General features: G+C 52.1%; 1 protein-coding gene across 3 annotated transcripts in view; it reads left to right on the plus strand.

The window, feature by feature from the left end:
• Nucleotides 1-12,032, plus strand: part of TBL1X (transducin beta like 1 X-linked) — a 244,451-nt gene that overhangs the window by 207,888 nt on the left and 24,531 nt on the right. For all 3 annotated transcript variants that reach the window (XM_065915107.1, XM_065915109.1, XM_065915108.1), the window contains 2 exons: nucleotides 6,258-6,403; nucleotides 11,388-11,649. In XM_065915107.1, the coding sequence (XP_065771179.1) occupies nucleotides 6,258-6,403; nucleotides 11,388-11,649 (408 nt within the window). The remainder of the gene's footprint in view (nucleotides 1-6,257; nucleotides 6,404-11,387; nucleotides 11,650-12,032) is intronic.

Raw genomic sequence — 12,032 nt, forward strand, 5'->3', positions numbered from 1 at the left:
TGCGGCCCATAATGTATCTCTTGCGACTACTCAGCTCTGCCATTGCAGTGTGAAAGCAACCGCAGATAGCATATCAGCTCATGGGCAATGACTACTCTAATAAAACTTTGATTTATAAACACAGGCAGCGTGGGCCCTGGGCTGCATATCCATGGTCTAGACAATTTTCATATCATGCCCGCTGGCTTTGGATAGCTGTCAGTATTCCCAGTATTAAGTCTATGAAGTCCTCAATAAACACTCTGCATTTAGCGCCTCAAACAAATGCCTTCCATGCTGCCTTTACTGTTAAGAGTTGGGAACGCTCAGTCGTGTCCAGTTCTTTGCAACCCCATGGACTATACAGCCCACGGGATTCTCCAGGCCAGAATACTGGAGTGGACAGCCGTTCCCTTCTCCAGGGGATCTTCCCAACCCAGGTGCCTTTGTTTCAGCTGAAGGGGCAACACTGTCCACACAGCTGCACAAATATTACGTATCTGCTTTTCTCCGCTGAATAAGCAGTGTTTCCAAGGGCCAGTGAGTGATTCTGTAGCAGGTTCTGCTGATGAATCAGGCCGACGTTAATTGGGCAGGACGGTTCACTGCACAGCTCGAATGGTTTGGGAGGCCATTTGTGAAAGAGGTCCGGCTTAGTGGTTTAGCAGGAAACAAAACATGTGCTTCGTTTTTAATCTGTGTGGGTTGCCTAGTGGGTGAGGCACCTCCATGCACACCTTGCTTTTCTCTTATGAAACTAGCACCTTTCACCCCAAATGGGAAGAACAGTGCTCTTCAAGATCTTTTTTTTTTTTTTTAATGTATTGTTTTTATTGAAGTTTAGTTGATCTACAGTATGTGTTCGTTTCGGGTGTTGAGCCAGTGAAAGTGAAAGTCGCTCAGTTGTGTCCAACTCTTTTCAACCCCATGAACTGTGGCATTCTGCAGGCCAGAATACTGGAGTGGGTTAACCTTTCCCTTCTCCAGGGGAATCTTCCCAATCCAGGGATCGAACCGAGGTCTCCTGCATGACAGGCGGATTCTTTACCGTCTAATCCACCAAGGGAGAGTTGGATGTTATGCTGCAATTTTGCAGGCAGCTTCTCTACCAGCTGAGCCGCCAGGGAAGCCCCATGAATGTATCTATTTATATGCTTTTTAAACTTCTGTTACCTTATAGGTTATTGCATGGTGTTGACCATAGTTCCCTGTGCAGGGCATTAGGTCCTTGTTGGTTATCTGTTCTCTGTGTGGGAGTGTATATCTGTTCATCCCATACTGCTAATTATCCCTTCCCTACCTCCCTTTTAGTAACCATAAGTTTGTTTGCTAAGTCTAGGTGTCTGTTTCTGTTTGGTAAACAAGTTCATTAGAGCTTTTCTTTTTTTATAAAGATCCCATATATAAGTCATATCATTTGGTTTTGCCTTTCTCTGTCTGACTCACTTCACTTAATATGATAATGTCTGGTTCCATCCACGTTGCTGCAAGTGGCGTTGTTTCATTCTTTTTCACGACTCAATAATATTCCATTTTCTACATGCACCGTGTCTTCTTTATCCGTTCATCTGCTGATGGACATCTGGGTCGTTTGCATGTCTTGACTATTGTGACTAGTGCTGCAGTGAACAGATGGGTGTATACTTAACTCTTGATGGTCTTACTGTGCTTTATAAAAAATGTAGTATAAAATCCAACTTTCCCTTGGTGGATTAGACAGTAAAGAATCTGCCTGTAATGCAGGAGACCTGGGTTTGATCCCTGGGTTGGGAAGATCCCCCGAAGGAGGGCATGGCAACCCACTCCAGTATTCTTTCCTGGAGAATCCCATGGACAAAGGAGCCTGGCGGGCTACAGTCCATGGGGTTGCAGAGAGTCAGACACGACTGAGTGACTAAGCACATGGAAACCTTTCGCATCTTATCGTGATTATACCCTTTTTTCTCCTCAGAAATGCTTTGATTTCACCTGGTTATTCCCCCATTACTGTGTGTTAACCTGGATTCTCTAACTTGCTTTTCAGTGGCGGGAATAAATGAACCAGAAGTGGGCGTGGTGTAGACCTGAGGAGTGGGGTGTGGTTCCTGTGGGTCTGTGGTTCTCTGCCATGGTGGGGTTGGTTAGATATTTTCGGTTGTCATGACTGGGGAAGGCTTGCTACTAAATACTAACATCTAGTGTGTTATGAGGCGTCCCCATTGGTGCAGTGGTTAGGACTCCACACTTTCACAGCCGTGGGTTCAGTCCCTGGTTCGGGAACTAAGATCATGCAGGGCAAGGCACCATATGCCATGCAGGACAGCCAAAAAGAAAACCAACCAACCCCAAAACAGAAAACAAACATCTAGTGTGCAAAGGTCATAGGTGCTGCAAAACATCTTGTAATGCCTCGGACATAGCACTCCTCACAACAATGAACAGTTTGGTCCAAATGTCAGGCGTGCCAAGGTCGAGAAACCCTCCTGAGGAGTGCTTCATCGGGGACGCCTCCTAGTAAGTAGTGAGCAAGTCTGCAGGCTTCAGCGACTGCTCCAGTGGACCCCAGGGGTGCTCGCACTGAACCATCACGTGGATCGGTCATCCAGGGGCCACCAAGCTCTCTGTTCTGCCCCTTTTCACCACAGCTTCCACACCTGCCACTGAGCAAGTTCTGAGTGTTTCCGTCTCTACCCACTGATACCCTGTTTTTTTGTTCCTCCGCATCTCTTTGAGTGGAAGAAGGGGTGCGCCGAAAGCTGGGGGAAGGCTGAACAGGCTTAAGGCACAGAAGCCATAGGACTGGCAGACTGCTAGTGAGTATGCTCAGTAGCCCTGGAGTCCGATTGGGAGGGCTGGGTGTTGATGGTGGTGGAGGCTGGGCCCACCCCAAGGGTAACATCCTTCCCGGAGATGGCAGTCTTCCAAGATGACTGCAGATGGAATTTTGCAAGCCTTCCCCCAAAACATATGCTTAAACATAACCTGGGTCCATAGAGTCAAAGCTACGGTTTTTCCAGTGGTCATGTATGGATGTGAGAGTTGGACCATAAAGAAGGCTGAGCGCCGAAGAACTGATGGTTTTGGACTGTGGTGTTGGAGAAGACTCTTGAGAGTCCCTTGGACTGCAAGGAGATCCAACCAGTCCACCCTAAAGGAGATCAGTCCTGGGTGTTCACTGGAAGGACTGATGGCGAAGCTGAAACTCCAATGCTTTGGCCACCTGATGTGAAGAGCCGACTCAGTGGACAAGACCCTGATGCTGGGAAAGATTGAGGGCAGGAGGAAAAGGGGACGGCAGAGGATGATGAGATGGTTGGATGGCATCACCGACTCGATGGACATGAGGTTGAGCAAGCTCCAGGAGTTGGTGATGGACAGGGGGGCCTGGCGTGCTGCAGTCCATGGGTTCGCAGGGTCGGACACAGCTGAGCAGCTGAACAACAATCCCCAGTGGAATATTTGGAAGTTTAGTCTTTAAGAGTTGGTCAGGTCCCGCAGATGGGGCCTTCATGAATGCAATTAGTGCCCATGTAAGAGCTTTCTTGCTTCTTCCACCTTGTGAGGTTCGGGGAAAACATAGTCATCTGTGTGGTCCATAAAGTGGTTCTCAGCAGACAATGAACGTGCCAGTGCTTTGATCTTGCAGTTTAGCCTTCAGAACTGTGAGAAATAAATGTCTGTGGCTGACACCACATAGCCTGCGGGATTTTCTTACAGCATCTTGAACGGACAAAGACACACCAGAAGCTTGACCTCTGTCCGCCCGCTGCTCCATCAGTTGCTGAGATGTTATTTGTCAGGGGCTCTGGCCACAGTCCACGCTGTGCCCTGGGTAGACACTCCATAGAAGCTTCTGGGTGGAATTTTGTGGTGGGCTGAGAGATGGGTGTCCAGCCACGAGCTTGGAGCTAGTGTGTAGCATCTGTCAGACCCCAAAGGTAATCTCGGGACCCAATTCATAAAGGAAAGAGAAGGGTGCATGGGAGAGACTGCAGGCGGTCCTGTGTGTGCTTAGTCATGCGGTCGTATCCGACTCTTTGCGACCCCGTTGGCTTGTCTGTCTGTGGGGATTCTCCAGGCCAGAATACCGGAGTGAGTTGCCCTTCCCTTCTCCAGCGGATCTTCCCAACCCAGGGATCGAACCCAGGTCCTCCCGCGTTGCAGGCAGATTCTTTAACGGTCTGAGCCATCAGGGAGGGGAGGTGGTCGTGGGGAAGCTTGCATGAGTTAGGAAGCGTTCTTCAATTAGAAGCAATACCTGGTCAATTGTGGGCACCGTGTCGGGGCTGGTGGGGTTATTACCCCCAGTGGGCGTGGTCCTGCTCTGAACCTTGTGAAGATACCGGGAGGGAAGCAGATGACTCTCAGTTCAGCATCCTGTCCCAGCTGCTGGTGGAGACACGGATAAAGAGATGGAAAAAGCCGATGGGTCAGATGGTGACCCGGGAAGAGCTGTGTAAGACAGAAACCACTGTGGCCCAGAGTACGTAGGAAGGGAGTCCGTGGGGTTGGGGCATCTCTCAGCTGACGATACCCACTCTTCTCTGTCCGCCGACCTGGGGCTTTTCTCGTGCACCCTTGCCGGAAGCTGAGTGAGAGAGCTTGGAGATTAAGACTCTCTGCGTGGCGGTGGAGATGCGGAGAATAAGGTCGTTGGTGAAGACAGGGTTGGATGTTTCTGTTGTGGCGGGAGTGGTTAGGGCAAAGGAGGGCCAGAGACAGAACAAGTCAGAAGGAGAAACATAAGGCCGATTTGCAAAGGGCCTTCGTTGGCTCGTGCCCTTCCGGCAGTGGGAGCGGAGGGACCCTGTGTTGGAGAGAGAGCCTCCAAGGCGCTCTCCTACACAGCCTCAAGTAGGTGGTTCCAGCTTGTAAAGAAATAACACAGGAAGTTAATAGCAGGCTCTACAGTATTACGCTGGGAATAAATATGAATCAAGTGCCTATTGCGTATATATTCTTAATAATCAGGCCGTGAGGAGGAGGGGTGGGTGGAGAGAAAGGGACTTTTGCAGACAGGGCTCTCCTTGCGTGGAGCAACATTGCCATCTTGCTGACCGTTGCGTGTGTTGCAGAGGCTGGCTGTATTTGTTGACCCGGATGGAGGCTGGGGGACCTGGGGGCGGGTGGCCCATCATCCGGCTGATGAAGGGGGGGTGTCCTAGGAATGTGAGGTGGGGAGGCAGTGTGCAGGCTCCCCCGTGAGACTCCCTGCTAACCCCCCTACCCACCCCAGCACATAGGATGAGCCGGTCTTATTGGGAAGATGTTCATAAGTGATGGAGGTGGGGTGCCTGGGACCCCCCCCCCACAAACAGGTGACAAAGCAGAGGGGAAACTTATGCCTCAGACCATTCCCCCCCACCCACCCACAGGCCCCCCAGACCTCCTTCCTGGCCCTGCAGCCTCCTCCTTTGAAACGCGCCTCGCTTGTTATGTGTAGTCACCGGATCAGTCTTTCTCCCTGCATATTTTCATCCAGCAGCTCCGCGCCCGCCTTATCTATGAGCACCTTTCACCTGCCTGGTGTTGTCCGCATGTTCGTGCAGAGGCATTTGACGAGGGTGCTGCAGGGGCTTTGCAGGGTGTGGGGGACCCTTCAGCCCTTAGCCAAGGGGGTGGGGTGGGGGGCATTCCCAGTTCAGTAAAGTGACTCAAGGTTACCCCCGATGGGTGCAGAACTGCCTCTGTTTTTTTCCATGGTTGGTGGTGAGCTTCATTTGCTCTGAACGCTTGGCAGGGGCTCCTACCGACAGACACCAGCGTGAGCTTCTGGAAGGAGCCGTGTAGAACCCAGGCAGAGAGAGCCTGGGGTCCGACTGCTGTAACCTCTACCCCGGGGCAGACTGTGGCCTCTGTTTTGCTTTTAATAACGCTGGAAAGGGTTAGTTGGGGTAGGGGGAGGGGGAAACTTCCCTGGCGGTCCAGTGGTTAAGACTTCCGAGCTCCCAGTCAGCAGCAGGGGGTGGGGGACACGGGTTCGATCCCTGGTCTGGGAACTATGGTAGCCAAAAAGTTTTTTTTTTTAATAATAATAATAATAATGTGCTGGAAAGCCTCTGCTTTCTTTCTGTTTTTTGTTTAAGCCTCTGCTGTTTTGCCAGCTGATTCATGCAGGCACACATTGGTCTGCCATCTGTCTCTGGGACACCACCCACACGAGAGGCCGGGCGTCCTATGACCACGTCCCCACCCCCTTGCCCCGTCCTCATTAGGCGCGTCTGACCCCCCAGGGGTGCCTCGTACAAGTCCAGGCCTCACGGAACCCCGCCCACCCCACCTCCCCTGTGTTTCCGCAGGTTTTTCCCACTCGGCGTTCACGTTCGGTATCGAGAGCCACATCAGCCAGTCCAACATCAATGGGACGCTAGTGCCGCCGGCCGCCCTCATCTCCATCCTCCAGAAGGGCCTGCAGTATGTGGAGGCCGAGATCAGCATCAACGAGGTAACGTGGGCCCTGCTCCCGGGGCTTGGGGAGGCGGGGGGAGCAGGACGGAGGCCCTGCAGCCCCCACCCCCGGGGAGCCTGGGCGAGCTGGGGAGACCTTAGCTGGGGAGTTTGCCACGGCCTCTCCCAGTGCATCAGGGTCCCCGTCTCCCTTTGTGATTGGCCTTTTCTCCAGCGGGGGATCCCAGTGCTGTGATACCCAAGGAGCCATAGATGGTTGTGGACTGGTTGGTCACGGCAGTATCAATGAGAGAGGCAATGCCTAGGCAGGTTGATAAGAAGTCCGGACTCCCGGAGGAGGAGGTGGAGAAGGAAAAGAAGAAAGGGGTCTGGGGTTCTCGAGGTTCTGAAGATACGGGCCTGAATTCTCAAGGAGGAGGAGAGGACAAACATCTTTTTTTCCCCCTTGACATTCCTAAAGCCTTAGTCACATAAAACGTTTGGTTTTTTTTAAAGCCTGAACTGATGAGTACATAAGAAACAGCTCAGTTTGAACTCTGGACTAAGGATTGTATAACAGCAGTGCATCTCCTGCTTGAGGACAGTCTCTCCTTCCTGAAAACCTTCTGGCTAATCCTGTTATCTTAAAATGTAAATTTTGGGAGCGGGTCTGGTAAAGATTTCACAAACTTTGAGACATTCTTTTGATTTATTGTAATAATTAATGAGAAAGGAGATATAATTCCCTTGCTAACACTAGTAACACTCCATCTAGTCAAGGATATGGTTTCTCCAGCAGTCATGTATGGATGTGAGAGTTGGACTATAAAGAAAGCTGAGCACCGAAGAATTGATGCCTTTGAACTGTGGTGCTGGAGAAGACAGTTGAGAGTCCCTTGGACTGTGAGGAAATCCAACCAGTCCATCATAAAGGAAATCAGTCCTGAATGGTCATTGGAAGGACTGATGCTGAAGCTGAAGCTCCAATCCTTTGGCCACCTAATGCAAAGAGCTGACTCATTGGAAAAGACCCTGATGCTGGGAAAGACTGAAGGGAGGAGGAGAAGGGGATGACAAGAGGACAAGATGGTTGGATGGCATCACAGACTCGATGGACATGAGTTTGAGCAAGCTCCAGGAGTTGGTGATGGACAGGGAGGCCTGGCGTGCTGCAGTCCGTGGGGTCGCAAAGAGTCAGACACAACTGAGCGACTGAACTGAACTGAACACTAGTGAGCGGGCACTCTCCACCCCCCTTCTGATGTCTGTGTCGGAAGCTTTCTCTGTCCCATTTTATACTTTAGTAAAACTTCTACTACACAAAAACTCTTGAGTGACCAAGCCTGGTCCCTGGTCCCGAAGCTAAATCGTCTTCTTGGGAGATCAAGAATCCGACACCGTTCACCGTAAAGCTATTGATGCGTTGAAAGGGATGCTGATTTATGTGGTCGTCTCTGGAATCCGCCGGGGTTTGGTTCCAAGACCTGCCGTGGGTACCAAAATCCACGGGGTGCTCAGGTCCCACAGTCAGCCCTTCTGTATCGGCGGATTCCGCCCGCCACGGAGGGCAAACAGTGGTAAACGCGCTGCAACACATCCGCATCTAGTGGACCCTGGGAGGTCAGACCCGCCTCGTTCAGGGCTCAGCCGTGCCTCACGACGGGCGTGGGCCTGCCACGGGCACAGAAATCATCCTTCCTCCTGGATGTCTCTCAGCAGTTCTGTCGAAGAGGGGCCCTGTGAGTCATTTCGCCTAGAGCCTGTGTTTTTCGTGCACCTGACCGAGGGCACTCCCAGAAGATCGGCGCGGAGAGATGAGTCCTGTTGAGTTCAACAGGGTTATTGCAAGCGGTGGCTGTGTTAGAGCGCTCACTGAACAGCTGCCTCCGGGAGGTTGGGACCAGACGTGTACATTTAAGTCACTCCTGATTTGCTTAAATACCCTCCCTCTTTATAGATCAGGGCACGTGAGTATCGGGTCCAATTTTGCACCAGCTTTTAAATGAGTTATTGTAACCTTTTTTAAAACTCAACATTCCGAAAACTTAAGATCATGGCATCTGGTCCCATCACTTCATGGCAAATAGATGGGGAAGCAATGGAAACAGTGACAGAGTTTATTTTCTTGAGGCTCCAAAATCACTGCAGATGGTGACTGCAGTCATGAAATTAAAAGACGCTTGCTCCTTGGAAGAAAAGCTATGACCAACCTAGAGAGCGTATTAAAAAGCAGAGACGTTACTTTGCCGGCAAAGGTCCATCTAGTCAAAGCTATGGTAGTCATGTATGGATGCGAGAGTTGGACCATAAGGAGAGCTGAGCGGCAAAGAATTGATGCTTTTGAGCTGTGGTGTTGGAGAAGACTCTTGAGAGTCCCTTGAACTGCAATGAGATCCAACCAGTCCGTCCTAAAGGAAATCAGTCCTGAAATATTCATTGGATGGACTGGTGTTGAAGCTGAAACTCCAATCCTTTGGCCACCTGATACAGAGAACCAACTCATTGGAAAAGACCCTGATGCTGGGAAAGATTGAGGGCAGGAGGAGAAGGGGACGACAGAGGATGAGATGGTTGGATGGCATCACCGACTCAGTGGACATGCGTTTGGGTAAACTCCAGGAGTTGGCGATAGACAGGGAGGCCTGGCGTGCCTGCAGTCCAAAGGGTTGCAATGAGTCGGGCATGACTGAGTGACTGAACTGAACATTTTTAAAGATAAAGGGTGAGGGATCGAGACAGCTCCCCTTCCCACCTGCTTTGCTTCTGTCTGGGGACTGTCCTGTGATGTCCGGGTCTTCCCAGAGTCTTGATCTGACTCCTCTGACTGCACTTAGCGCCTTTTCTCCTTCGTCCTGCTCCCTTTATCTGTACCCCACCTCCATCCAGCATACTTCTGTGCCCCAGGTCCCTGTTTTCTGTTCCAACGCGTCCAGCATAGCTACCCCGTTCAGTGGCCACACCCCCCCTCCCCTTTACCACCAGACGTCCACTTCCACGGCCACCCCACCCTCGAGCCCGTCTCCCTGAACCCTTCCACACTTTCCTCCGCCTGCTCTTCCCCTTTCTCATCCTGCCAAGCCTGTCTTTTCTTCGTAGCGTTTGCCTCCACTTTCCCTTTGGTTTTACCATCACTGAAGTAGCGTATCTCACGTTCTATCACGTGTGTTCCTTTGCCGTTTTCCAAGTCTCGGCATCTCGGAGAACCCTCTGCTGTCTACCGACACTGTGGGCTTTCCTGCCCGACAGGAGGCAGTCTCCTCTTTCATTGTCTTACATTGGGTGCCCGGGATCTTCCGCTGGCAACGTGACCCCATCTAAATCCCCCCCTTTTTTTTTTTCTCACAAAACAAGTGTGAAGATATGGATGCAGGACCCCAGATCTCAGATTGTGTGAGGCTGTGATTGGATTTCCCTACACACACACACACACACACATAACAGATACATATATGCATGCACATACCCACACAGGCACAGATACACACATATACCCACAGACATACACACATGGGCATACACAGACATGCACACACACATACAGGCTTCCCTTGTAAAGGCAAAGAATCTTCAGCTGGTAAAGAATCCGCCTGCAATGAAGGAGACCCAGGTTTGATTCCTGGGTCGGGAAGACCCCCTGGAGAAGGGAACAGCTCCCCACTCCAGGATTCTGGCCTGGAGAAGGGGTCACAAAAGTCACACACGACTGAGTGCCTTTCACTTTGACACACACGTACAGACACACACACACACACACACACATATGCACATACACACCCAGGGTCCATGCTTTTCATCTCCATATCTTCTCTCCCTTGGCAATTCAAAAATCCTGCGTTGCCTAGAGGAGACTGAAAGGTCATCTCATTTGTCACTTAGCTTTCCTGTTGTTATAAGTGAGACAGTGTGCGTTTAGAGTTTAAGCAAGGAAGTGCTTTATTACTCTGCGCAGTTACTACCTTTTACAAAATCGTCACCCACCTGGGGCGTGAATGAACGAAGAGGAAGATGACGTACAAGCCGGCTGGCCAGCCGGTCAACACTGGCCACTCCATCGGCAGAATCAGCGGATGGGGGCGGCTTCTTTTTCCCATGTTCTACATTTTTTTCTGTCGTCTCGTAATTTTCAAATATCGTGTGGTATCCGGTAGTCAGCTGGGATGCTGTTTCATTCGGGTAATGTGTAGTTGATACGTACGTCCTTCGGTTCTTCCTGATTTATGAGGGAAAAAAGGGTCTAAAACCTGTCTGCACATCTGGCAGACACAGCAAGAGGCCCTGAGATTCGTGTGACTCAAATAATTAGCACCTTCTGAGGAAAGGACTGTCTCACGCTCTCCTGTGTTTTCTGAGTGGGTAGGGAGATTTTTTTCTTTTCGTCCTCGACGGGAACTAGGAGACTCAGAGGAAGCTGAGGAAATAGGCATGGTAACTCAGTGGTGCCGTCCTTAGCAATATCGTGGCTGTGTCTGTCTGCACCCTGAGTCCCCGAAAGTCACTTCACGTGGCAGTACATGCGTTTGATGATGTCAGATGGACAGAAGCGTTCGCAGTCAGAGTTGAGCGGGCAGGACTGTCCAGCTTGAGCCCGAGACTTGTCAGAGCATCCGGCAAGGGTGGGGTCTCTCTCCCTCTGCACGCTCCACTCTTGAGGACCACACCGTTCCTCTCGGGGGATGGGGTGGGGGGCTTCCTGTGCACTGTAGGATGTGGGGCGGCATCTCTGGTCCCTCCCCGCTACTTGCCAGCTGCACCCCCCACAGTCGTGACCAGCAGACACACCTCCAGGTTTTCCAGATGCCCCCTTCCATTGAGACCACTGCGTCAGCGGGGCAGCCCTCGGGTCGTGACGGGAAATAGGAGGCTCGGGGCGGCCCCCTGATGTCTGGGTTCATGTTTATATCGACCGAGTACTGTGTGTGTACTGGCCGCCCCTTCCCAGTCCAAGTCCCAGCCTCGCCGGGGCCCCAGGCACCTGCGTTTCCGACTCAGGAGACGCCCAGTCGGAGCTGACCCCCAACCCCGACCGGGGACTCTGTCCGCAGGACGGCACGGTGTTCGACGGCCGCCCCATAGAGTCCCTGTCCCTGATCGACGCGGTGATGCCGGACGTGGTGCAGACGCGGCAGCAGGCCTTCCGGGAGAAACTGGCCCAGCAGCAGGCGGCCGCGGCCGCAGCAGCCGCCGCCGCAGCAGCCGCAGCCGCAGCGGCCACGACGGCGGCCCCCGCGGCCGTCTCCCAGCAGAACCCACCAAAGAACGGCGAAGCCACGGTCAACGGGGAGGAGAACGGCGCGCACGCCATCAGTGAGTGCGGGGTGCCTGGTCCCGGCCGGCTTCTCTGGTGTCCCCCAAGTCTGGCTGGGTCCGCTGGACGGCGCCCTTCAGGCCGTGGCTAGCGTTTGCTTGCTCTGCACCCGGGAGGGCTTCTTCCTCCAATTTTTCCATCGAAATCCTTAGATGTGATCTTCTCTTTTTTGGTTTAATTGGAGGATAATTAATGAGCAGTATCATGTTGGTTTCTGCCATCCATCAACACCAACGTCTGCATAGATATACATAGCTCCCCTGCCATCCATCAGCATGAATCAGCCATAGGTCTACACATGTCCCCTCCCTCTTGAAGCTCCCTCCCAGCCCATCTCATCCCTCCAGGTTGTTCACAGAGCTCCCTGCATCACAATAGTGTA

Source organism: Muntiacus reevesi, chromosome X (genome assembly GCF_963930625.1).
Source record: "Muntiacus reevesi chromosome X, mMunRee1.1, whole genome shotgun sequence".
Classification (NCBI taxonomy): Eukaryota; Metazoa; Chordata; class Mammalia; order Artiodactyla; family Cervidae; genus Muntiacus; species Muntiacus reevesi.